A 27,732-nucleotide genomic window follows, 5' to 3' on the forward strand; every position below is an offset into this window, starting at 1 on the left:
TTTAAACAACAATTTTTTCGGCGTTTTACGAATACGCGGAAAATGTGTCGTATTTAATATGCATATCAGTTTTATTTATTAATCATGGAAGTAGACGATGCTTATGAAGAGATTGATGGTTCAATCCATAGTGTACATGTGCGAAACTTTTTTTGTCATGATAATTTGGAGATAAGTTTTAATAGAAATGTTAACTTTATTGTTGGAAGGAACGGTAGTGGGAAAAGTGCTATTTTAACAGCTCTCATAGTTGGTTTAGGAGGCAGAGCTGCTGCTACGAATAGGGGAAGCAATCTTCATTGTAAGAGGCATTCATTGTTTTTTCAGAATTTTCATGAATATTCATAAGACTTTTGTTTATTTGTGTTCTAATATGTTTTGCAGCATTTATTAAAAAAGGTGCTAATTCAGCAACAATTGAGATTAAAATCAAAAATAGCAGTCCGAGAGCTTATAAGCATGATGTTTATGGTGATTATATTACAATAGTAAGAAATATCAACGCTTCTGGTGGATCCAGTTATAAGGTTAAATCAGCAACAGGTATGACGCTTTTTCCTAGTATTGTAATGTAAACATTTATTTTGCATACTATAAATATTTTGAAGTTTTCAGCCCATCGTACAATTATATGTTAATACATAGTTTTGAATATCATACCTTGATAGAATTTACAATTTCTTTTCTTATTTGAGATGTAGTAAGCACAACTACATTTTAGTTACATATAATTTTATGAGATTAAATAATAAAACCTTATTCCTAATTATATTATCAAAATATTTTAGGTGACATTATTTCAACAAAATTTGAAGAAGTGAATGCAATTATTTTAACGCATGATATCCAAGTGAATAATCCAATCTCGGTCTTGAACCAAGATGACGCAAGAAGTTTCCACGCGTCTGATGCAAAGAAAAAATACATGCTGTTTAGGAAAGCAACTAATTTCGATCAGACAGAAACTAATTACGTCAAGGCATTGGAAAACTGTAAAAAGGCTGTGGCTATTTGGAAGAGAAAAAACGAGGTAAGAGATATCAAATTAATTAAATTACACTTTACACAAGTATTTATTCCTTCATATGAAACTTAAATAGTTGGACTAAAACCTACAACACATACATTTACTGTACTTTTATCCATAGCAAAGTAATTGCAAACAGGAAAAGCAAAGGAAAATACGCTTGTAACTACAAAACACTATTAAAACAATTCCAAATATGTCCAAAACATTTTTTCCCCCATCAAGGAAATACCGTCTAAATTAAATAACCCATTTATGTTTTAAGGCTTGTCAAGAACTGGAAAAAGAATACAAAAAATGGAAGAATATACATGACCAAATGCAGTCGAGAGATGAAATTGAAGTACAGAAACAAGCTCTACAAAATGAATACTACTGGAGTGAAATAGCCGAGTATGAGCACGAAACTGCAACCATACAAAAAGAATGTGAAAAACAAAGAATTAAATGTGAGAAACTTGTGGAAAAGTTGAAGAATATGGAAGAGAATTATGGAAGTAATACATCTGCTATTGAGTAAGTTTAAATCTATAGTAATATTATAAAGTTGAAGAGTTTGTTTGTTTGTTTGAACGTGCTAATCTCAGGAACTACTGATCCGATTTGAAAAATTCTTTCAGTGTTAGATAGCCCATTTATTGAGGAAGGCTATAGGCTATATCATCACTCTAAGAGCGTATACGCATTATGCGGGTAACCGCATTGCGGGTAGCCGTCCGGCTGACCGCAAGCACAATTATGTACGTAATATTCATTTCTATGCGCACTGTGCGGTCTGCGGTAGCCGCATCGCAGTGCGCATAGAAATGAATATTACGTACATAATTGTGCTTGCGGTCAGCCGGACGGCTACCCGCAATGCGGTTACCCGCATAGTGCGTATACGCTCTAAGACCAACAGGAGTGGAGCACTGTGGGTAAAACCACAGGGCACAGCTAGTTGTATCTATTTTGCCTGCAAAAGACAAAATAATTACATTATATTTAGATATTATCTACAATCCAATAATTTGTGAATTTTTAATACAACTTCCGCTGTAAATGTTATCAGTTGACCCATTGACAGTCAGTCATGTAAATAATAATGATTTTACATCTTATTGGTGTCATTTTATATTTTTTATTATATATTTTATGTTGTATTGCATTTTATGTACATATATATATATATATATATATATATATATAAATACCAACCTGGGCACTAAGTTGATCCAGCCCGACTGCCGTGCATTCCTGACTCCACCTTTTCCCCCATATTACTCGACTCCGGTTGCATAGATCTTGCCCGGAGTGGCAACGGCGCAAATATTTGAGCGATGTTGCCAAACGTATTCATGGAGAAATTGATGTACTCAACATTTTTATTGCTAAGATCTCGAACTTAATCGACTCCGTAACGGCCGAAATTCAGAAACCCATAAACACTTGTTGGCTCCGTTTTATATACCAAATCCAAAGACGTATGTTGATCAGATCCATTTATATTATCAAAATTACAGCTTTATTTGATCCGAGAAAACGAAACTGTATATTAAGTAACGTAGATTAATTTTTCGTAAACACTACAGTATTTGTTGGCTCCGTACACAAACATATTATAGTTAGGTAATGTTCCATACATTGCTAAATCCGCCTAGACTAGACGAACTCGACTCCGTAACGGTTCAAATTTTGAAATGCTCAAACACTTCTTGACTCCGTTTTATATACCAAATCATAAGTCGTATGTTGATCTGTTCCATTTATATGCACTTGCATGACATTGACATGGGGATATGAAATTAGGGCTAGCAAAAAATCTCCTGAGTTTTATGGAAGTTGAAGAAGTCGACCGTAATTCAATTGAAACTTATAGAAAACGTTGTGAAACTAAAAATACGGAACCCTAAAAAGATAGATATTTGGACGAACCTTTCGTCATACAGTGACGGTGATAATTCTCAAGTATGCATCCTATATAGACTGGGGTAGAAGCCTTTAAAAATAATAAAAAGATAAAAAAATCGCAGTCGGATGAAACCCATTAGAAAAGGAGGGCAATATGATGAAAATAAAAGGAAAAATAAATTACGGTCAATCCGAGTTCGGGAAGTGGGAGGGGGGAGCTTTTAAGAGAAAAAAATGGTTTCTCTCGATTTCCAACAAAACTACTAGTCCTACGGAAAAACGTTCAATATACCGCTAGAACAAGATTGCAGATGTAGTGATAATATGAAGGATATTCGGTCAGAGTTGAGCCGTTACTTGAAAAATATGTATGCTCAAATGAACAAAATATAGTAAACAAAATTCATGAAAACATTTCTGAGGTAAAAACACAAATTACCGAAATTAAATCGTCCAACGAACAATCCTTGAATTTAATTCGCCAAAATACGAATCAAATCAATGAAATTAAGTCATCAGCATGTATGATAATTACTGAACAAAACATATTGAAGAGTACTATTTCTCAATTAGAATCCCAGATCAACCAGGGTGAGAGTAAAATAAAATCACTGGAATTAAATCTTCAATCAATAAATCAGTCAGCCAATCCATCGGGTTTTACGTCTAAAAATCAACTTCATATAAATGAACACTTAATCAAGGAACTACGGGACAGAAAGAGCCGCGAAAAAAATGTAATTTTTGCTGGTTTCCCAGAATCGACATCTTATAACTCAGAGGAGAGGATATCTAAATACAACTCAAACTCAAAAAATTCAAAGCTCATAACAAAATTATTCCACCACACGCTCCACTTAAAATTTACAGTGTTATATTAGAACATAAAACCCACGAGAAATACCTAGGTTTGCGAATCGACAGCTCTCTAAAATGGAATTATCACATCGACCACCTAAAAAATAAATTATCAGCACTTCTTAGATATCTGCGTAATATCACTTTTGCATTCCTCATAAATTACGACACACCATCTACAACACGTTAGTAAAGCCGCACCTAATGTATTTAATAGAAGTATGGGGGAGTGCTTACAAAAATAAATTAGCGCCACTCCAAATTATACAAAATAAAATCATTAAAACTATCTTTAACTATCCTTTTTTAACTTCTACAAATAAAATCTACGACGACACTAAAATAATGAATTTAAAACAATTATACTTTTATAAAACGTGTATGTTCTGTATATTATGTTTTTATGTATCCGCAAAGCGCTACATAAAAACATAAATACAAATATTATATTCTCAACATCAAATCGCCACTATCCTAATAGACGAGCTAGCTATCTTGCCCTCCCGAAGATCCGAACAAATTATGGAAGGCGAACGGCAACATACGAGGGAGCACGTTTCTTTAACGGATTGCCAAGCAAATTGAAAATTGTAAACTCATTCATTGTATTCAAAAAACAATTAGACCAATGGCTGAGCTCGGTGGGCTCTGATTGGCTCATTTGAATCGGATCAACAAGAGCTAAAACGCAAAAAAGGTGGATTTGTATAAAAAGCACGTAATTATTATTATTACTGATGGTGACACTTGTGGCTCCGTTCGGATCCACATACGGACGGTGGTGTGGCAATGGATCAACAAATACTAACCGGATCAACAAGTGAAAACGGATCAAATAATTACTAACTATATGGCACGTTTGATCAACATAGTGCCCATGGAGATATCTATATATATATATATATATATATTATAAAGGCGAAAGTTTGTATGGATGTATGGATGTATGGATGTTTGTTACTCTTTCACGTAAAAACTACTGAACCGATTACAATGAAATTTAGCACACATATAGAGGGTAACTTGGATTAACACATAGGATAGTTTTTATCCCGGAAATCCCACGGGAACGGGAACTATGCGGGTTTTCCTTTGCAAACGCGGGCGAAGCCGCGGGCGGAAATCTAGTGTACATATAAGTTTTCCTGCAAACCAAAAGTAAGCTTTTATGCATTTTATAAAAAAAAGCGAATAAAAAAATCAATTCTTAAAATCTTTCAGTTCATTAAAGAAAAGTCTCAAGGAAAAGAACAAAGAGAAATGTGCACTAGAAACAGAGCTACGGGAACTCGAGGACGCGTTGCGTGAGGCGCAGGGCGCACATCGTAACGCACAGCGGGCGAGTCACAAGCTGAACGAGTTGCTAGCTAGAGAGAACAGGAAGGTCACCGATTTGGAGCGAGAGATACAGAATATACAGTGAGTTTGTGTTGTGATGATTTATTTAAACATGTTTTGTACTACATTTACGATGAAAGTTAATTTTCGCTGTATCCAAAATTCTACAAGTATATTAAATTATTTATCTTTATTGTATTTCCTCATAATATTATAAAGAAAAAAGCTTTTTTTTCCATTTATGAACCAGAGAGGTTTTATAATTCCAAGTTTAATTTTTTTTCAATCCGGTGCAAGCAGCTATTTGTTGTATAACTATAAATTAATTATTTTTTTTAAATAAAAGTTCATTCCTTTTTATTATTCTACCATTTACTTCCCTACAAGATCAGGCAGCGCGGCGTCCCAACGCGCGGAGTTAGAAGCGCACGCGCAAGCCGCAGAAGAAGCGGCCAAAACAGCACGTGCGAGATACGAGACGCAACAAAATGATACGTCACAGGCACGAGCTAATGCGGCGCACGCGCAGCCATTGGCTGACCGCGCTGTGGGCAGGGCGCAGCAACAGAGGGATAAACTTAGTGAGTGGGGATGAATTGGGATCTGATCTTTAAAAAAAAAAGACGGGTTGCACTCTGGGAGTGCCGGCAGAAGTGAAAACTTGATTATTAACGTTGAGCAAGATATCCATCTGTTTTACGCTTTTTCGATCAGGTCACGTGTCCTGACGCGAGTTTAAGATTTTATACCCAACACCGCTAAAGAAGTTTTCACTTCAAAAATAGATTTTAGTAAAAAGCTCATTTTTTTAATTTAATTTCCATCTTTCTAAATTGTTAAAATACATATTTTCATGCATACACTACATGATTCATAAAAAATGTTCCTGCGATCAATATTCTTCTTAATTTTATACAAATATCGTGATTTATATAGAAAAGTATATAAAATTTATAAAGTATTCCACAATATTGTACTGTGTATATATGTGTTTTATCTGCAATGCAGAAATTCTTCCCTGCAATTTGTTTTTTATTTACTACACGTAATTCGTACACGTTTACGTGCACGAAGTACGCACAACGATAGCGTTGTATAATGTACTATATAAAAATAAGTTGGGGATTTCCTTCCTGACGATATAACTCCAGAACGCACGAACCGATTTCCACGGTTTTGCATTCGTCGGAAAGGTCTCGGGCTCCGTGAGGTTTATAGCAAAGAAAAGGTGTCTATTTGGTGGCGAAACGGAGATCGCCCAGTTTGCTAGTATGCATATATGTATTCCTAATAATTCAGCGTTGCAATTATGTGTATGAAACCAATACAACAAACGCTATGCGTATTTTATATATTTAAGTCACACAAATTGGTCCATCGAGGCTAACCCACAATATTGCGATAGAACAACTGAAGCAACAACTCCGCGAGCTGCAGTCGCGTGGTGGGGACTCGTTAGCCGTGTACGGGAGTAACATGGTGGAGCTTTGCCACAAGTTGAAGGCCTGTGGGGACTTTAGTGCACCACCACGAGGGCCTGTAGGTGGGTACATGTTGGATATAGATACTACTTGAGCTAGTCTTTGGCATATTACTATAATATTTGATGTTACATATGTAATTTGTAAAATTGTAAAACTGACATGATTAAAAAGAGCAACTATGGAGTTTCTTGCCGATTCTTCTCCGTAGATACTGCTTTCCGAATCGGTGGTAAATGTTAAAAATATGTACCTAATGACGTTTCAAAAGTGCTTCTAGAAGAAGTCTAATTGAATAAATAAATGTTTGAGTTTGAGTTTACTATATACTATATAGATCTGAGTTAGATTACGTACTGCATACTATTAAAACACTTTGCAAACGTAACGTTTACAAAGTTTATGTTTACCTATTTCAAAGTTGTACTTTAGCTAGTGCTTTAGTTTTATAAGTGTGTACTATGAGTAGAAAAATAGTCTAATTTTTTTTTTTATTTTTTGTAAAAAAAAAATTCTTGTTGATACTAAACTCACACTAGAAATTCTTTATTTTAATTAAGTCCAGTTGTTCAATAGGTGTAAAAAACACACATTATATGAAAAGAAAATGAAATTTAGAAATCATAAATTACATTGAACACTCAATAAATTATTTCTGTTTTAGGACACTACTTAAAAGTCAAGGATAAAAAATGGGGTGGTGCTCTGGAGCACATAATTGGCGGATCACTTCAAACTTTTTGCGTTAATTCGCCTGAAGATTCGAGAAAACTATTCACCATAATGGGCAAGGTACATATTTAAAATATGTTGTTTTTTTTTGAAAATTATTGCATGCTATGTACGTATATGTCTAGTTTAAAAAATGTTGACAGTTTCGAAAATAAATATAATACATTAGAAAAACCAGTTTTCATCTATTATTATTTATTGTTCTGTCAAGTTTACCATTATTTTTTTAGGTATACGGCAAGAATCCAAAGCCAGCAGTAACATGCAGCAAGTTCCTACTAAAAGTGCACGATGTGCGCCGCAACACAGTTCGCGCGGCTGGCTATTGTTCCGCGTTGGAAGCGCTCGATATATCCGACACTGTTGTGGCCAATTATCTCATAGATAATATTGGATTGGAGAAGATCCTGCTTGTGCCGGACCATGGTGAGTAAATTGGTTGGAATTAAAATTGGAAAAAAAAAATAGGTAAAATGTGTTGAAGTATGCTGGGATTGGGATTATCATTGAAGCTTTTTTATGATCGGATACAATTTCATGAAGATTTTTTAAAATTGAGAGTTTTAGAAATTGTTTTCAGCTGGTTTTAGTGTCACTCGGACCGTGAGTACGGAATGAATGAAAGAATGAACACTTTATTTGCACCAGTAACAAAATAATAATAAAAACACAAACAATAGAAATACGTACAAATAAATGATAGAAATACGCTCCGCACAGATAGGTCGGTATTTAGCTTAGGGAGCATTTAAGAGTAATGCGGACGGACGACCGTCCGCACGGATGACCGTCATCAAATCGTGAACACGCGTGAAACTAAAACCATCCTTTCTGTGTTAGGTTGGAAAATTTTGCGGTAACTTCATGTAATGCGGAATCTGCGACAAGGAAGAATTAGTGACGTTTAACAATTGTGACACGAAGAATTAGTTTAGTGTAACTTATTTCCATTTAAATATTTGCACACCCAGATATTAGCGCTTTAATATTGTAATAACACCTTTGTAACTACATTCTTGCAAATAAATGAATTGAATGCTTTTTCAGAGGACGCGATCCGTCTGTCGGACACGGTGGAGAACGTGCCGGAGCACTGCGCTAAGATAGTGACAGTGGACGGCACGGAGTACCACCCGGCGCCCGGCTACCGCTGCTACGGGGGGGCCGCAAGGAGCCCCAGATACCTGCACCTTAGCACTGCGCAGCGCAAGAAGTAAAATATATAATCATTTCATTTATTAGAGTTCCGTACCCAAAGGGTATAACGGGACCCTATAAAATACTGAGACTTCGTTGTCTGTAAACCGTGAACTCATATACCGTGATAGCTAGAAAGCTGATGCACAAATGATGTATTTCCGTGACCGATAACAACATATACTAAAAATTTAAAAAAGTAAAATATTAAGGGGAGGCCCAACAGCCGGGTTTTTTGTTAAGATGACGGGCTTTGCAAACGTCTACTTCTGACTCGCGAGATCAAAATCTAGCTAATGTTTATATACCGATTGCTGCTCGTGTCTTACCCACTATTTTTACATACTTTTTCACATGCGAGTAACGTTCGACTCTACCAGGAAAAAAATATTTTAGTTATTTGAAACACCTGTACATATCAACACTAGCTGTGCTCCGCGGTTTCACCCGCATTGCTCCGCTCTTGTTGGTGTTAGCGTGATGACAAATAACCTATAACCTTCCTCGATAAATGGGCTATCTAACACCGAAATAATTTTTCAAATCGGACCAGTAGTTGCTGAGATTAGCGCATTCAAACAAACAAACTCTTCAGCTTTATAATATTAGTAGAGATTTGACATTTATTTAATAAACATAATACATTTACTACAATACAGGCAAGTGGAAGCAGAAATAGCAGAAGCGGAAGCTACACTCCGTTCACTTGAAGCAGAAGCAGAAAGGCTCAACTCTGAGGCGGCACAAGCTCGTGACGCGGAACGCAGCGCGGCTAAAGCGCTTCAAGCGCTGCTCGTCAACTTGCACAGGAAGGAGGAGGAGGCGAGGGAAGCGGCTTCAGCGCTGGATCAGCAGCAAGCGCCGCATTATGCTGTGCTGGTTAGTTATTCAAAATGTTTTTTTTTTCGGTAAAGTTGGATATTTTTTACAATTAATGTTTCACATAAAATTCCCATAGCTCATTAATGAAATTCAGTTAAAATTTTATCATTTTAATTGCTGAATTCCTTTGTAAGTGCTCATAAAGATAAAACTTATGTTTTACTAGCTGTGTTCCGCGGTTTCACCCACATTGCTCCACTCCTGTTGGTCTTAGCGTGATGATATATAGCCTATAGCCTTCCTCAATAAATGGGCTATCTAACACCGAAATAATTTTTCAAATCGGACCAATAGTTCCTGAGATTAGCGCGTTCAAACAAACAAACTCTTCAGCTTTATAATATTAGTATAGATTAAAAAAATATTTATTTATTTAGGTGGACGAATTAAATATTACCAAAGAAAAAGTACAATCGCTAGCTCAGCAAGTGGAGAGTCAGACAGCGGAAGAGAACAAATGTAAAGAGAAAGTGGACGAAATTGAAGAAAATATTCGAAATATTAAGGCAAAGATTGCGAAACTCGCTGTTAATTGCAGAGGGCTTAGTGTGAGTATATTTTTTTTAACTGTAAGCAGCTGAAATAGTTCGTACTGCATTTTTTTGTTTTGTTTTAATATTTAAATGTAAAAAAAACTAAGTACTATAAACTTTAGAATTTGGTTATAAAACTTGTAAGAAACATAGGGAGGCGAAATTTAACGAAAAAATATAATAAATTTATGTATCCTCAGTTTTGTTTTACTACTTAATTGGAATGCAAGAATTTCCAATTATGATAAAAGTTGTTCAAAAATGTTCTGCAATAAAAAAAAAGAAAAAGTTATTGCCGAAACCCGGGATCGAACCAGGGACCTTTAGATCTTCAGTCTAACGCTCTCCCAACTGAGCTATTTCGGCGATAAAGTTTGTATCAAAATAACAAGTCGCGTTCAATGTTGAATTCAGAATATTTAATTGATAAAAAAAGGAGGTTATCTATTCGTTGGAATCTTTTTTTATGTACTAATGTTCCCCGATTTCTTGATTTTTATTTTGCAAAAAAGAAATTGCAAATTTGATAATTTATAACGGGTGACACGAATAAAATCCGCATTATGTATAATATTTTTTAAATTATAATAAAAAACAAAAAAAATGATATTCGCGTTAAATAAAAAACAAGTACCACTAAACACGCCGACAGGAGGAGATAGAGCAAGAGCAACTGAAAGTGGAGCAAGGTGCTACCGAGCGTGTGAACCTCGAGCAGCGGCTGCGCGAGGGCGAGGGCAAGCTGCGGAGCGTGGAGCAGATCCTCGCCGAGAAGCAGGCGCTCGTGCAGCAGAAAGTGCAGGAGGCGCTCATGCTCTGCGCCAGGGTGGACAGCCCGAGGTGGGTGGGCGTGTGTGTGGGTGTGAGTGGAGCGAGCGCGGGCGCGTTACGTGTGCATATGTGTATGCGCGTGTTTGCGTGTGGCCGGTGTGTGAGGGTATATGTGTGTGCGTGCGTGTATTTGTAAGGTTCTTACGTGTCAATATGATTTTTTGTATCGTTTGTCTGAATAAGTTTTATCGTACGCAGGGACAAGGCGACGGTGACGAGCGAGCTGAAGAAGACGCAGCTGAAGCTGAGCTCGATGTCGAGCGTGGGGCTGAGCCGCGCGCAGGTGGCGGAGCGGCTGCTGCACGTGGAGCGCGGCTACCGGCGCGCGCGCCTCGCGCTGCAGCGCCTCAGCGCGCTCATTGAGGACGTGAGTGTGTGTGTGTGTGGGGCTGAGCCGCGCGCAGGTGGCGGAGCGGTGTGTGTGTGTGTGTGTGTGTGGGGCTGAGCCGCGCGCAGGTGGCGGAGCGGTGTGTGTGTGTGTGTGTGTGTGTGGGGCTGAGCCGCGCGCAGGTGGCGGAGCGGCTGCTGCACGTGTGTGTGTGTGTGTGTGTGTGTGGGGCTGAGCCGCGCGCAGGTGGCGGAGCGGCTGCTGCACGTGTGTGTGTGTGTGTGTGTGGGGCTGAGCCGCGCGCAGGTGGCGGAGCGGCTGCTGCACGTGTGTGTGTGTGTGTGTGTGGGGCTGAGCCGCGCGCAGGTGGCGGAGCGGTGTGTGTGTGTGTGTGTGTGTGGGGCTGAGCCGCGCGCAGGTGGCGGAGCGGCTGCTGCACGTGTGTGTGTGTGTGTGTGTGGGGCTGAGCCGCGCGCAGGTGGCGGAGCGGCTGCTGCACGTGTGTGTGTGTGTGTGGGGCTGAGCCGCGCGCAGGTGGCGGAGCGGCTGCTGCACGTGTGTGTGTGTGTGTGGGGCTGAGCCGCGCGCAGGTGGCGGAGCGGCTGCTGCACGTGTGTGTGTGTGTGTGTGCGTGCATACGAATGTGAGTGTGTGCGTGCGTACGAATGTGTGTGCGTGCGTGCGATTGTGTGTGCGAGCTAGTTTAATATCGAACGTAGAGCTCAGCCGCACGTGTTTACATGAAGATGGTTACGCTCAAAAACAGAAAACTCCCATTGAGCGAAAAAATAGCTCACAACGCGTTGTGGTTGTAATAACAGATTCATATCGCGGAATTCCTGTTATGTCCTCAAAAAAACGTTCACAACACGTTGTGACAATAATAGAAACGCTACATGTAAATTTTTCATATAAAACGCATTATGGCAATTTCTTCAGAAAAGCCGTGACGCGTTCTGAAAAATTTCAAAGAAAATAAAATTTAACAAAATAAATCATCAACAGATTGAAGCCACATCAAACAAGCATTTGAAATTCTGCCAGCAAGTGCAGACGTTCATCGCGAAGCGCGTGCAGTACTGCTTCCAGTCGATATTGACTCTCAGAGAATATTCGGTGAGTAAAAAATGAAATAAAATTTATTTTTTGTACTTTTTATAGAATGTTTAATTTTTTCTGTCCTATTTTTATAGTTTTAAATTTTAAATGTGTTATCATGGCGCGAAAATGTAAACACAGAATGACTTCATACAATGCAAGTTTCCAAATTCGTGGGATCTTACTTTGAATTCTTGTTCTTCTTTTATATGAACTTGAACTCTATGTGCTGGTCGTGAGCGGGGCGCTACCGGGGGCAGGGCTAGTGTGCCGAGTCACTTTTAAACATCGAGCGGGGGAGTGGGACTAGATTCCAATGTTATTAAATCGCATAGGAATCGACATTTTTTTTATTAAGCTATTGCATAGCTTCTATCGCGGGCCTTTAGCGCGGGGACCGAATCGAGAAATTCCGTAACGAAAAAACCTCACGCTCCCCACTCTGACGGGCTAGGAGGTGTGGCTTGAAGGCATGCTATGCTTTACCGCGGCAGTTCCCGAGTGCTACACGTCTTTTTTTGACGTGATAACATTTTTAAAATCGTTTTAGTCGGGTGACATGTTCAGAAACTTGTGTCACACCAAAATCTCACAAGCGCGATCGCAGGTATAAGGTAGAGAGAGACGGACCGATCTCCCGTCTCATCTCGAGCGCTGCCACCAATAAGACGTTATCACGTAAACATCTCGAACGTAAACCTACTTTACAAACGACCAATTTTTTTTTGTAATATTTTTGTGACCTTATTAACGTGGAATCACTGAAATTTCCAATTTTGTGTACTAGGGTCGCATAGAAATAGACAACGCGCGTGGTACACTACAAATCGTATGCGCGGGTCGTGAGCGGGGCGCCACAGGGGGAGGGAATACCCGGGGGAGCGGGGCGGGGGGAGCGGCTTCCTCCACGTCGTCGCTGTCGGGGGGCGAGCGGTCATACTCCACCGTGGCCTTCATGATGGCGCTGTGGGACTGCGTCGAGCTGCCGTTCTATTTTATGGACGAGTTTGACGTGTTTATGGTGAGTTGTGGGGGTAGTAGTGGAAATAGATGTGAAGAAGCTTTTTTTGTGTAATATGGAATTTGTGAACAAAGGTGCTTAGGTGAATGTGATATACAAACACTACTGTAAAGTTTTGGAATATTCTAGTTTGTTATAAAAATCTCTATGATTATATCTATATCCTCTAGATATGTGTTTAAAGTAAAAGTTTTTGATTATTACAAATTCTGTCCAATATTCTGACAAACTACAAGCTTTCAGATTTTCATAGTAATTTTGGCTGCATATTTATCATTTTGTGGACAAGACAACAAGTTTACGTCATAGAAACTACAAGACTATTATGTACTATCTTTTTCCAATGTCTATTTTGTGTAATGCATTCACGTACATATATTGAGTTTTTAATTACTGATATACAAGGAATAAATAAAACAACATAGTATAAATTATATATTTATTATACTAATGTAATATACACAAGGAATAATTTCTCAAACTCCACCAGGATAACGTGAACCGTCGCATAGTGATGGACCTCCTCATCGACCACGCCCTCAAGAACAAGAACCGTCAGTTCGTGTTCCTCACGCCACAGGACGCGTCCGCGGTCACCGCCAGCCCGCACATCACTATACACGTGTAAGTATACGTATAACTATCTGTGCTCTGCGGTTTTACCCGCAGTGCTCCGCTCCTATTGGTCTTAGCGAGATGATATATAGCCTATGGCCTTCCTCGATGAATGGGCTATCTAACACCGAAATAATTTTTCAAATCGGACCAATAGTTCCCGAGATTTGCGCGTTCAAACAAACAAACTCTTCATCTTTATAATATTCGTATAGATTTTCAGTTCTTATCAATTCTTATTTCTCAATTTATAGCATCTTAATATGTACATACTAGCTATTGATTTTATAGATAAGGATGCAAATGGATTTGCGTATATTTAAAAAAAAGTAGAAATTTGACAATGAGGCGGGATTCGAAACTGCGTTTTCGTCGTGTCCTTCAGACGACTGATCATTCCTTATTTTTCAATTTCTAATAATATTTTATACGCTAATAAAAGATTGTACACTGCCACAAACTTATCTGGACCGGTAGCCAAAGTAACTTACCACTCCAACTAGATTAGAACTTAAAAAATACCAGTTTTTATATGTATGAAATTTACGTGTTGTATAGATATTCGCTCCAGCTCTGACCAGAGATATTTTTTTTTATCTATGTTATTCGGAGTTGATTCAGCTAACCTAATAGTAAAATAATTTTTCAAATTGGTTCAATAGTGTCGCGAGCTTATTCACTGCAAGCAGATAAATTTTTCACTGTCCTGTATATCATAATATCTCGCTATAGATTGTTTCTAAGGAAAATAGACTACTGGGATGGGAGTGACTAATGGGATTTTTTTTGTTACAGAATGGCCAACCCACGCCCGTGAATCGCAGTTATGAATAGTTGCCACCAAGCACCAGTGATATTACATTGTAATTTTGTATTTTGTATCGTTTTAAATATATTGTTTTAAAAATAAAACACAGTCGTTTGATTGAAAAAGATCATCAACACCATTTATTTAATACTATTCGCCATTCAAAATTACATCAAAACGAGTGGAACGATGTACTATTGCACTATACAAACACTTCCACTATGAGATCACACACGCTTTGGCGAAACTACGAGCGTTTGTATGACGGCGCCTTACACTAGGGCCTTTCACACACGTAAACTTATTGAAAAATTTAGTCAGTTCTATGTACAAAAAAAAATGTGTGTCTAGGAATTTACGTGTGTGAAAAGGCTTTTAATTTGATGGAAATGTTAATAGGAACATTATATGCATTTTATTTGCATAAAGGTTTTTTATTCAAGTATGAGTAGATTTTATTGGAAGCATTTAAAATCGCCGCTATACAATCGCTCGTGAACGCCAGTGACCAAAGTCCAGAGACAAAGTTACAAATAAATTGATATAAAATAACTTATTCCTATTCGCTATGAATATGGTTAAATTTTTATATATTAACAATCTAAGTCTTATTTATAAGGCGAGCCCGCCTTGGGTGATAAGCGTAATCGTTGGACTTATTCCTACAATTTTTATTTACTAAATGAGCATCTATCGGCACCGCAAATTTTGCTAAATTGTGATAATTCTGCATTTATCGCTCTAAAATATACAGATGTCAGTTTTACATAAGAATCACTCAACATGTATGTCATATAAATAATAAAATTATATATTCTGTGCGTCCGATAGAACCCCAATACCCGGATAATTGTTCAAACTTGAACTACAAACTCAATTTCTATTTTTCTCAGTTATACAACTGATTTTCTATTTTATGTAACATCAATTATTAAGTAAATTAAGAACATGCAGTTTTGTAAGCATATAACATTTCAAATACATGCTATGTACTGAACATTTTTAAAATTATAACACATTTCTATAACAAGTTGTTCACTAATTTTAAGTGAGTCAAAATAATATTAAGTCAGTTCTATTCAACATAGCATCAGTGCTATTGAAAGTTAACATTTAGAAACAAAGATATATATTACAGTTAGAAAATTGTATAAATAATAAAGCAATAAGCGACTTAAAATACGAAAATGATGTGATTTGTTTCATGGAATTTAAACAAATTAAAAATAATCAGTATATAAGCTTCTTATTTAATTTTATACATATTATTTTCCATGTTAATCGAAATATTATTTCAATTATAATTTGGGCCTACTTAGTCTATTACTGAGATAATTTATATAAATTTGAATTAATTTACGATAAATATTTCGCTACTAATTTAACATCTGGTTAAAGCTCATATCCAGAAGTCTTTGGCTAATAATGTTAACATTGCATTGGAAAAAGGAGGGCTTGATGTAAACCATAAATGATTTTTTATTATTTCTTAATAAAAGGCATGCAAGTAAGACTTTAAGTAGTCGCATTGATTCTTATTACTATGATCTGTTTTATAAAAATATATTTGCAATTTGTGAATATGAAATTGGAATGTAAGATAGATTAATGAATCTTACGTCGAGATTAATTTTTGTACACGAACCTATTATTAAACTAAAATTTTTTCAGTTGAATTAATTTTTTCGAAAGTAATTTTTTTCCAATTTTTTTTTTATCATTTGACCGACCTCATAATATGTGTTAGTAACATGCACAATCAGGCATTAGTATTTTAGTATATTATTTTGCCAAAACACACTTTAGTGAAAGTTAGTAATATGAGGTCGCTTTTACTGAAATTCTATACCAATTTATATTTTACTGAAGTTATATTTTTTTAACTGGATAAATCATTAACTTATGTTAACAAATTTTATATTTAAATGTTTAAGTATATAATAAATTAATGCTTCACAAAACATATGTGATAGGAGACAGATGTTCCTGTTATTGACAAAGAAAGTCAGTTTAAACTAATATTTACAATTATAAGTAGTTTTGTAATTACATAATATAATATATTAAGGTATTATGCTGTGACTATTTACAAATTTAGGTACCTTTACACCTTACGTTAACAATTTTTTTTTGTATTACATGTAAAAAAAAATTGAAAAATAAATACACACATATTCAGTTTCGGACAAAGCACTAGCATAAGTTTATTTTTTAATCGTGAGCTAGTTCTGATTTTCCGTTATTTAAATAAATTTTTATATTGCCTTTAAAATGCCTTAACTAGGCCGTCCATAAGCCCTATTATCTTCAACATTTAATTTTGTTTATACAACAATAAATTGCTTGCTGAAAATAATATTTTAATATGCTTTCTTAGATGATTTTAGTGATTTTAAATGTTAGCCTTACCAAAACGAGAAGTTCATTTATTTAATTTTTTACGATTTCATACCAAAAAATGTTTTTTATTTTTAGCATGCATTGCAATGGTAGCAAAAAAAAAAACAGATAAACGTAATGAAAATTCTAATGGTTTTATGATGAGAAAGATGTAAAAACTTTTCTTTATAAACAATGTTAGTGCCATAACTTGAAGTTATTGTTATAGAAGCATATTTTACTTACCTTGTTTAAGGAGCAGAATTGTTGAAATTGAAATTTATTTATTTTACTAGAAATAACGAGCAAAAGTTACTACTTTTGATAAAGACTATGAAAAACAGCTACAATTAATTTTATAAACAATCAGTTAAAGGCCATTTTTTTCCTAGTAACATATGGATTTTTTGTAGTTTAAACATACTCTAAAATCATTTACTTCATTTGAATTCACTATCACATTCCTGTAATGCATAGCATTAAGTCTTGATTACTTTAGAATAAAATGTTTATTACAGTTCGATTCAAACTTAATGGCGGTTCGGAAGTGTGCAGGTGCGAGTGCGGGTGCGCACTACGCACAGGTCACTTAACATCCCGCTAATACCTAAAATTGTTTTCTGCGCATCGGATCGTACGATGTTCCGAGCCACCATTAAGTTTGAATCATACTATAATTCGAAATGAACCCTTTATTTTAGTCTGGGTTCATCATTTCTTATAGAAAGTTCATCTCAAAAGATATAATCGCCAACCTTAGGAGAAACGAGTTTACACAAATCAGACATTACATATCACTTTAGTTATCAGTGACATGCATCACTTAGATCAGTCTTTCCCTTACTGAATACCTGTGTAATGTGTATTCTATCAATTTAATCACCAAACAGTTTCTATATATATATATATATATATCATATCTAGTATGTATTCTATTTCACAGTTCTTACTGTCCCATTACCACACACCGGACACTCCATACAAAATTATCGTTGACAGTCACACTGTAGAGACTGCAAATGTGTGTGTTAACGCTTTATGGTTGGCACATGTCCGTTCTGTAGCATTTAGCTACTATTATGTATTCTGTCCCATCACTATAAATATCCACAGTTTATACACAACACTATTCTCTAAACACTAATCACTGGCTTCAGACTTCCCCGAGCCTCATTTCAGGTAGCGGAGACAGTCTTGTGGAGGGTGTAGCGGAGGGGGTCTTAGGGCTCTTGTGGTCGGACTGCGGGGGTGTGGGCGGGTATACATGCTGCGGGGCGGAGTCCTGGCTGCTCTCAAGCATCAGCTCGTAGACTTTATCCTGAAAATAAAAGGTGTAAAATATTATTACATGTTTGTAGTATGTGTGTAAGGTTTCATTTTTGATATTACTAATTACCTAATCGATGTAGAGACTAATTTCATTAGGCCAGATACAAAGTTCTATTAGCGAGTTATGCTGGCTGTACTATGTATGCTTTCCCGATCAGGAATTCAGTCGCAAATAGGAATGCACTGATTTCAAATGAATAAAATAATTATGCAGTTCGTTTTTTTTTTGGTAAGATGAAGATAAAATAGTAGGACCTGGCTTTGCGTTCCGGTTGACATCATTTTGTTGATACGTGCGCGTAATTTTCGGGAGGTGAAGCTATTGGTGGTTTAATGTGAGTGTGTTTACTCACAAACATATTATCCAGTGTGACTGTAATCAATCACGAGGCGGAATGTATTTATGACTGTATATGTGTATGTGTGTGTGTGTGTGTGTGTGTGTGTGTACTCACAAACATATCCAGCGTGACATTATGCGCCTGTATACGATGGCTCTCGTCCAGATTCAGGTCCGGGCAGATGAGCTGCAGCCCGGCAGCTCGCTGCACGTGCTCGCCGTCCGCACCGCGCACCACGCGCACACCGCCCGACTGCTGCACTACACGGGCGAACGGCTGCAGCCACGTGTAGCTGGGGGATAGCGCTTCCCAGCTGTAGCCTGGACGATATTAATGCTTATTATTGACGTGACAACGTCTTATAATTCGATAGAGCCAGATGCACGCACGAAAAAACATGACTCATGCGGCGTTACCTCGCTCTGAGGCGTTCCATGTAAGGCTTGAAGTGCAAGCGCGGAACGAGCGACAAAGAAGCACAATCGAACGTTGTCACGTTCTACTATCGTCAGTAAACCGACTTTACAGACAACCAATTTTTTTTTTTAAAGACGTGTGACACTCGGGGACTGCCGCGGTAAAGCTATTGCATGCCTTCAAGCCACACCTCCGCGCCCGTCGGAGTGGGGAGCGTGAGGTTTTTCGTTACACAATTTCTGCTTTCGGTCCCCGCGCTCAAGGCCCGCGATAGAAGCTATGCAATAGCTTAATAAAGACATAGATATATATCTTATAAATATTACACAGTACATTCCGATAAATAAAGAAACATAGGTTCTAAAAAATTCAACTCACCCGACACCCGCATAGCCAGGTCCTTATTAAACGCGTGCGCTATAGCCGCGGCCGCGACCGCACTATACGCGAACTGGTTCACGTCAACATGTAACACGGCAAGATCCACCAACTGGCCACACACCACAAACTCCAGCGACGAATATTGTGGAAACACGAACGTATATCCTCTTAACGCATTCGCTCCTACATCCCTTTCTCCGAGCAGTCTTCTTTTTGCACTTCTACCCTCACTGGCCAATTGCATGTAGATATTCAACCAGCTGTTTATCGTTATGGGTGTTATACTCCAGGATAGAACTTTAAGGATTAATTGCTCTTCTAAAAGGATCTCGTCTGTGGTACATGCGCCGTCTGTTACGTACGCGAATTCCCCGATCTTAGGCGGGTATACTTCTTCCACTTTTGCCGCTATGAAGAGACATGTTATACCTGAAATAATTTAATTTTTCAAGAAATAGTGTAGGAACTTAAGTATTATATTATGTTTCTTTTGTAATATATAGAGTAATTAAATTGTTTTATATTCTTAAAAATTATTAACCATGAACATTTTAGTTAGTCAAACTCTATAATTTTATATATAAACGAAATGTATTTAATTATAAATCAGAAACAATGTCTACTAATTTTAACTCAGTCCATATCATTAATAGAACTGAGATGTATCATTCAATACCAAATATTACGTCGAAATACAAAAAACAGTGCCACTTGGAATGATAACGCCAATTTCTTGGCAGTCGTGTTTAACAGAAAGTAAAAAATATAACTTTCAGTTATTAACTATATTCGTAAATAGTAAATTTCTCACCGATTAGCTGCAAGCAGCCCTTCTGCACGTCGTCAGTGTTGGACAGGTAACGATCGACGTAGTCCACGGTCAGGTGAAACGTTTCTCTATGCAGTTTGTATACTTCACATACCTATAGAGCAAAGAAAGGTTTCATAATCTTTAACATGCCTTATTTATTCGTTAAGGAACAGTTTCCTTAAGATATTTTTGGGGCTAAGGCTATTTCTACCAGTCTACTGGATTGGCCAGCAGTTACACCTAACAGATGATTTTGGCCTTTTGTTTCGTGTGTTGAATTACATATGAAATTTGTTTGTGTGTGTGAACATCACTGTTGCATAATCTAAAATCTAAATAAATACGTAGAACATATGTAGGTACATTGAATGATGCGAAATTAATACTGTATAGGTAATATGTTATCAATGACCATACAATTTTAGTGCAAAATTATGATCTGTAACCAGTAGGTACTTATTACAAGAACGTGGATATAACAGTGTTTGTAGCAGCACTTATTACTGAGCAAGTATACAGGGTTACTTGTAAAACACCAGCAACCTCGCAGGACAAGATAGCTAACATCATAAGTAACAACATTTGTTCTACGACTTTTGGCATAACGCAATAAATTATTTTTAAATGATTTTTTAAACTTTTATTGTACTCTCCTAACATATGTAAGTCTATGTTCTATTCATTATCGGATGGACGAAGCGACGCCCCCTTCCCCCTCTCGTTCCAGTTTATAATATTCAAACGGAAAATTAAATGAATATTTATTTTTGTATGAAAATAAAATCTAAAAAATTATCAAAAGTCGTAGAACAAATGTTGTTACTTATGATGTTAGCTATCTTGTCCTGCGAGGTTGCCGGTGTTTTACAAGTAACCCTGTATAAGACGTAAATATCAAAATATTATATTTGTATAAGTATGAGGCTTTTGCTACGAAATCTCGGCTACGCTGCTACAATCGTAGCTCGCACTTCTACTGTAGAAAATGGGCCACATCAACATAGACATTTTATTATAATTTAGTTATTTACATCAGTTGAAAAACTAGCAACGAGATAAAGTTGTATATTTATACCGATAAAGGAAACCACACATTTGTCCGCTCACACGCTTTCGAACCGCGATTTCACACTTGTATTTAATTCAATTACCTACACTACTAGCACAGACTAATAATAATATTAGAATGAAGTAAATGATTTTAAAAGTTTATTATAAATTATATTATTACCGTCTTTTTCATAGCTGTTGTGTATTAAATACATCAGAATGAATATAACAGTTTAATTTCATAATAAAAGTATAAAAGTTCGATCCTCTTTGGGGTCTAAATAGAAATAAATAATTTTGATTGTGTGTACTGTAATATATTCTCATCGTCGTTATTTGATTTCAATTAACGTTTAAAATAAATTTTAATTCGAACGACATGTGAAACTTTTATATCGACGAAGTGGTAGCGAATTATTTTGATAGTGGCAGGTAATCCATAAATAACGACAAGGTCAAAGTTTTACGTTTCAAGCAATGAGGCGATTGGCGACCAATTGGCGACATTTACTGACGATTTTAATTATAAACAATAGATAATTGCATAGAAGTGATATGAGACAATAGCAAGAAATGCGAACCTTTTAAAATTGTCCCTCGAGCAGGATTTTATAAAATAATAATAATATAATATAGCGTTCAAATGCGTAAATTTATTTGAAAGTTAGGCCAATGCACGTAAGCTTTCAGTTTTGTAAGCCCTGTTGGTTAATGTATTCACAGATATTTAATTTAATTAATTTTACTGCCTCTTATTTTTCACTAATAAATATGGTTAATGCGGTTATAGTTTGTGATCAGTTCCTACGAAGTGATTGTTAAAATTTTTAAATATGATGCCAAAATGTCCAGTAAGAAAACAGAAAGCTAATTCATAAACCGAATAATTCATCGCGCACAATATGTCCCAATACGTTACTGTTTTCAAGTGTAACCGAAGGGAATCTAAATTTTATTCAAATTGAGGGGCCCGCCGGCGGCGCCGGGAGGCGTGAATTTCATATCACACATTTAGTAGTCGCCTCACTTTAAACTTTTATTTTATTTCGACTCTAAAGTGGTCCCTAGACGGAAATGCAAGCGTAACAAGCGTTTTTTTGTCATGTTGCATGAGTGTCTAAGTATCAAATCATGCATTTTTATACAGTTCGCGCCCAGCCTGATTAGAGTGCATAATATAATACGCTCTAAGGTTTTGCATGACAGCAACCGATTTAAATGGTCATGCTACAGGTGTAACTTTCTGGATAGTAAATAGAAAGCTTCACCCTTTGGTTTTGGTTTTGGTTTTGATCTGTGCTTTCACGGATTAAACCAAAGTCAGCAATTAGTTTGCATGACATCACGTAACGCATGTCATGCTGCACTATCGTGTAGGGACGACATAAATGCGTTTAGGTACATATCAACCCTTGCTCTACCACCCCATTGTTAGAAACCGGATGAAAGTTGCCACGCAAGGTGGCGTTCGTAATCTGTTGCGATGAATGTAAACAAAATTACAGCTAATGCCACAGTAAATTTTAAAGATAAACAAAGTTTATCCTCGTTCATTATCTTTCGATTATGTAGATCAGTATTATTTGGGAAAATTTATGACATTTTTAAGAATTATCATTACGTAGAAACATATGCTATCCTATAAGATCTATATCTTGTAAAAGGGGTGACCACCCTATGCATGTTACACGGTTCAGAAAGCTAGAATTAGCGTTATGAAGTCCCGATATTCCTTCTTGCCCCAAACTTATAAATAGTTTAATGATTCTTTACTTTTTACATGTATAATTTGCGATCGAGTTTTAAGTAGTCTAGTGTAGTACTCAGGGTCCCAAGACACAAACAAGTATTTCACTTAGTTTGGGACCCACTATCGTACATTAATAGTATCTAAAACATGAATGGACAAAATAAATTTATTTAATTTCAGAGGTATTTAAAAAAAATTATATGTAACAAACCCAAAAAATAATTCGCTTTCACGAATACGGAGCTTTATTTAAACTGAGAACCTTCGCAGGGAACATCAACGTAAAAGTTTTCGATCTTTCATGTCTATACCAGAAATATCACGATAATCTATAATAGTATAACATAGAAAAACGTTGCAGCGTATATCGCATTGCTATACCAGTAAAAATGCTAATTCTATTATCATAACAACAAGGGAACCGTAATAATTTTCACCCCTGTACAAATATATATTATGCAGGATTTCTTACAACGGCTCATTAGATTAGTATTATATTCAATAGAAATTAATAGAGCAACTTTAGAAGTCTTGCAAAATATTTTAATATCATTCATTCATTCATTGCCCCATAAATGTTCCTACTTCAGGAACACGGGCATAAGAGGGTAAGGTCATAATCCACCACGCTGGCCAAGTGCGGGTTAGCGGATGTCACATGTCGTCGAACTTTTGATTCTTCGACATGTCCGTTTCCTCACGGTGTTTTCCTGCACCTTTGCACGTATTGAGATGCAATGAATACCAATACAGTAATCTTTCATAGAAAATTATAAACCTTCTTACACAAAATTCGTATAGGGATGAAATGGCATTTATCGTACATAATTTCTTCAGTTAAACAATAACTAGGTTCTGACTTATCGTAATAGACAAAATATCTTATAAATTATAAATTGTAATAATAAATTATCAGCAGTATGATTGTCAATGTAATTACTATTCAGTATTTTCTAATGAGGACATATGAATAAATTCTTAAAAACATTGCATTGCAGGTACATTGCACTTACAAAGATGATCTTATTTCGTATTTGCTAAGCTAGCACACAAAATCATGTCAAGACATCATCAATGTTTACACGAAATTTGAAGTACGTATGTAATTAATTAATGACGTAAGTACTATTCTTATATCATATCATACGAAATATATTTGGTAAAATATTTTGGGATTTCGCATTACTATAGTTATTTTTCTGCACAATACGACTTTCATACACAAAATTAATACGAATAAATTCAGTTTAATTCATAATTTTCGCATATATGTCATAATTAATAAACTTTGACTTTAATTAATGATGATTAATGAATCGCGTTCTAATCTTTACAAATACTGCATCCAAGAACCTATCAAGAACACTACACAATAATTTATGGTCTTTAAAAGTGCGATATTATTTAATTCAAGAGGTCACCACCGTGCCTCACGATTGCGAACCGTCAAAAGTAAATCGAGGGAATGATGCAGCAATTATCGTTAAATCATTTCTCTAACTTAAACTACGTCACAAGAAATAGTTCGAGCAGATGAAATAGAAATAAAAGATTGCAAATAGGTACAATAGCATACGTAAAACCATCTTGTGCTTGAGGTCATTGAACGCCGCAAAAAGGGGTCATCGCCCGCGGGTATCCTACAATTATTGCATGAAACCGTCCCAAAATTTATTTTACAATGTCTCCAGGTTATTCTATTCTCTTATTATATGGTTATACAGGGTGCTACGAGGTCCTATTGGCGTGCTGAATCAGGTTATCGAGATACAGCCATTAAAAAAACTATTTACTCTAGTTTTGGATTTTTGGCAATAAAATACGATTGAAAATATATATATATTATGAGGGTTTTCAAAAAACTCAGTATTTAGTTAAATTATTGTAATCGTGATCTAGGATTAGAAAACGATGCGTTTTATGCATAACTTACGAAATGTGTTCAAACGAACTCTCTTTCTATGCACATTCTTATAGCATTCTAACTACGTATTTTTAAAAAGAAGGCATAATTTTCGACAAAATTTCTAAATTTCTAATACGAAATGAAATATTCCAGGTGTAGATTAAAAATACGCGCGCCAAATAAATTTGCTTTGAATGCGTAATTGCGATAATTGTATAGAAATGCTAAGAACCCACTTTCGTCGAATTTAGCGTCACGTAAAGTTTTTCTATTTTCAGTGCTATAAATAAAATGTACTGTGTGACGAATTCTGGAGTTTTTTTTATCTGTAGGACACCCACCTGAGATTCCATAGATAAGAACCTATTATAATTGGGAAATGTATGAAATCTAGATATTCCAAAGACATCTAGATAAGGCTTGGTATACATTTGTGATTTTATAGATAATATTTTGTGCATTTGCAAAACTTGTTAATGTATGACTTACCTTATCATTTCTGGGAAATGCAGCATGAAAAATGATATTTGTAAAGTAAATGTTCTTAATATGTATAATTTGGGATTTGCAGAAAAATATGTTATTTATAGGCACTACACATTTTTATTTGCAAAACAATTACCTTATTAAATATATTGTAAACATAGTAATTAGAAACTGCACTGCATAATTAGAAGTGTTTAATTATATTATCAGCTGACTATTCATCAAAAAAATCTTAACATACAAAAAACCTGCTACAGGAATATTAATTTCAAACAACTAATCAATATTGAATATGAACTGTCTCTTATCAAATTATCCAAATTTATTATGAATTATTATCCAAATGAATTAAAATTTAAAACAAATCCAATAAAAATTTAAAACTAAACTTACCTCATTCAACCAGTCCAATAAAATGGCTCTCATTCTCGGTTGCAAATTGGGGTGATTATCAAACATATTGGGGTTTTTCTTCATGCTAGATAGAGCATCACATTCACACATACTTCGCCACACATCAGCCGGGTCTGCCCAGGACAGCCCTGGGAGGGGACACTTGCGTTTGGGAGGCGATGGGCATTGGGGCTTAGTGGTGCTACAAAATTATATGTGGTTAACAATTAGGTTCATAAATATATGTGAAGTTGTTTTTAATCTAGTATATAATAAATAAAGTAATAAGATTATTATCCACTAGATATAAAAAGGTCTTTGTTTTAAAACGAGTATATAATGTGCAATAAATGAAGGGATACAGCAACAACACTCAGTATTTTATAAGTTAGATAGGTAAAGAAATGTATATGTATTGATTTCATTTGAGTATATAATGTATGAAGTGATACAGATAGTCACTCTTTTATTAGTTAGGTATATGCTATGGCAAAGCACTTTGAAAGTGGCAAGTGTTATCAACAGGTTCTTAAATAGGTCATGACATTATCAAACTTCTTAAGTTACAATTAAAATGTTGTTGTATGTTATCTACTATTATTAGAAATTTTTGCTACATTCATAAATTGCTATTTCAAGGTATAGTTATTTAAATTTCTCATGTTATTCTTAAATATATGATTGTTATAAGAAGAATAGATACCTGGGCCTTTTGTTAGAGTGTGGTGTAGAGTCACCTCTCGCCACATTTTCCAAGGGACTAAGAACACAGTTTGGTAGTTCAGGTATACTCGGTGGGCTTAGAAAACTATCTGGATTATAATCTATGTCTGTATAAACACTCCTTGGTTGTTCACTGTTTGTGTACACTTCATCATCACTGGAGCAAGATGATGATTCAACAACTACATTATGAGCTGCCTGATCATGTAATTCTTCTTCTAATTTTTGTGAAATCTTCGCTGGGGGCATGTTCTCAACCTTAAAGGAATCAACATATTACTAAAGTGTATTCCTATCACATAAACATGAGAGAGATATAAATACCTCATCATCTGTGGAGTTTCTCTTCCTTTTCAGGTTCAATCTCTTATCACCGGCTTCACAGGAGGAACTGCAAGTATTTGTGATAAGTAAACAATGCACATCAAGGTCAAAAAGTGCACAAATATAGTCAGATGTACATACCCTGCCTGAGCCATTGTAGATGGCGATTATAGAACTGGAAATGCTTCCACTGCGTAAAAAATATCATACATTATTAATCTTATAATAGTATGTAAGGTAATAATAAGTACATCTTGAAATAATAGGTCAAAATTTACCGCATGTCATGATCAAATTAAAAATAGGGTTATGTCAGTTGACAACCGAAATTGAGGACATATCGCTAATTATTGTTGAACTATACTATACTACACATATAACAGAAAAACCAATTACCTAAAATATCGACGAAATCACAAGAAAAATGAGAGCTCTACGAGGGTGTACGGGCAGCGTGCCCCCTGCAGGTTGGCGGGAGAATTTTTTTCAAGAGTCATTTAAATGCATATTTACGATTGAAATTTAATATATTTTGTGTTTTATAGTCACTACGATACTTGATTGTGAATTTAAGATCACCAAAATGTGAAATCTTATGAATCAGCTGGCGTAAAAAATGCCACGAATCCGTCACAATCGCGCGCGAAATCCTCCCGTCAGCGCCATTAGACACGTCGCTAGCTTGGGTTTCTGTAGCCATCCACTTATGGAAATTGATAAAAATAGAACGTACATGACAATATCTGATCATAAGAGTACCTACTAGTAATTTAACACCATTTAAATACGCAAATTTACACCAA

At 36.0% G+C, this 27,732-nt stretch overlaps 2 protein-coding genes and 1 non-coding gene across 3 annotated transcripts in view; 1 reads left to right on the forward strand and 2 right to left on the reverse strand.

Moving 5' to 3' along the window:
• SMC6 (Structural maintenance of chromosomes 6) lies at nt 1-14,758 on the forward strand. The gene is made up of 18 exons (XM_089695989.1): nt 1-301; nt 385-543; nt 789-1,030; nt 1,293-1,543; nt 4,997-5,194; nt 5,501-5,694; nt 6,519-6,656; nt 7,259-7,386; nt 7,557-7,752; nt 8,374-8,539; nt 9,183-9,402; nt 9,783-9,953; nt 10,591-10,778; nt 10,968-11,136; nt 12,103-12,213; nt 12,983-13,216; nt 13,707-13,840; nt 14,627-14,758. Exons 1-18 carry the CDS (start codon nt 85-87, stop codon nt 14,646-14,648), a joined length of 3,138 nt encoding a protein of 1,045 aa, XP_089552115.1. The 5' UTR covers nt 1-84; the 3' UTR covers nt 14,649-14,758.
• TRNAF-GAA (transfer RNA phenylalanine (anticodon GAA)) lies at nt 10,232-10,304 on the reverse strand. The gene has a single exon. It is a non-coding gene; the product is annotated as a tRNA-Phe (tRNA).
• The window catches only part of CycE (cyclin E), a 13,397-nt gene continuing 416 nt past the window's right edge, over nt 14,752-27,732 (reverse strand). The window contains exons 2-9 of the mRNA XM_089696003.1: nt 27,071-27,119; nt 26,930-26,996; nt 26,586-26,863; nt 25,883-26,084; nt 20,298-20,409; nt 19,484-19,915; nt 18,803-19,008; nt 14,752-18,336 (exon numbers count right to left, since the gene is read on the reverse strand). Coding sequence (XP_089552129.1) covers nt 18,172-18,336; nt 18,803-19,008; nt 19,484-19,915; nt 20,298-20,409; nt 25,883-26,084; nt 26,586-26,863; nt 26,930-26,996; nt 27,071-27,084 — 1,476 coding nt within the window. The 5' untranslated portion in view covers nt 27,085-27,119 and the 3' untranslated portion in view covers nt 14,752-18,171. The remainder of the gene's footprint in view (nt 18,337-18,802; nt 19,009-19,483; nt 19,916-20,297; nt 20,410-25,882; nt 26,085-26,585; nt 26,864-26,929; nt 26,997-27,070; nt 27,120-27,732) is intronic.

This window comes from Colias philodice, chromosome 6, assembly GCF_061535455.1.
Source record: "Colias philodice isolate Cphi_HAF_F1 chromosome 6, ilColPhil1 Martin Lab GWU primary, whole genome shotgun sequence".
Taxonomy (NCBI): Eukaryota; Metazoa; Arthropoda; class Insecta; order Lepidoptera; family Pieridae; genus Colias; species Colias philodice.

Excerpts from the sequence above, each read along its gene's own strand:
- SMC6 (XM_089695989.1), top strand. The coding sequence starts at position 85 with ATGGAAGTAGACGATGCTTATGAAGAGATTGATGGTTCAATCCATAGT. Across the intron at positions 544-788 it reads TAAGGTTAAATCAGCAACAG|GTGACATTATTTCAACAAAA; the intron begins GTATGACGCTTT and ends AAAATATTTTAG. Across the intron at positions 9,954-10,590 it reads TTAATTGCAGAGGGCTTAGT|GAGGAGATAGAGCAAGAGCA; the intron begins GTGAGTATATTT and ends ACACGCCGACAG.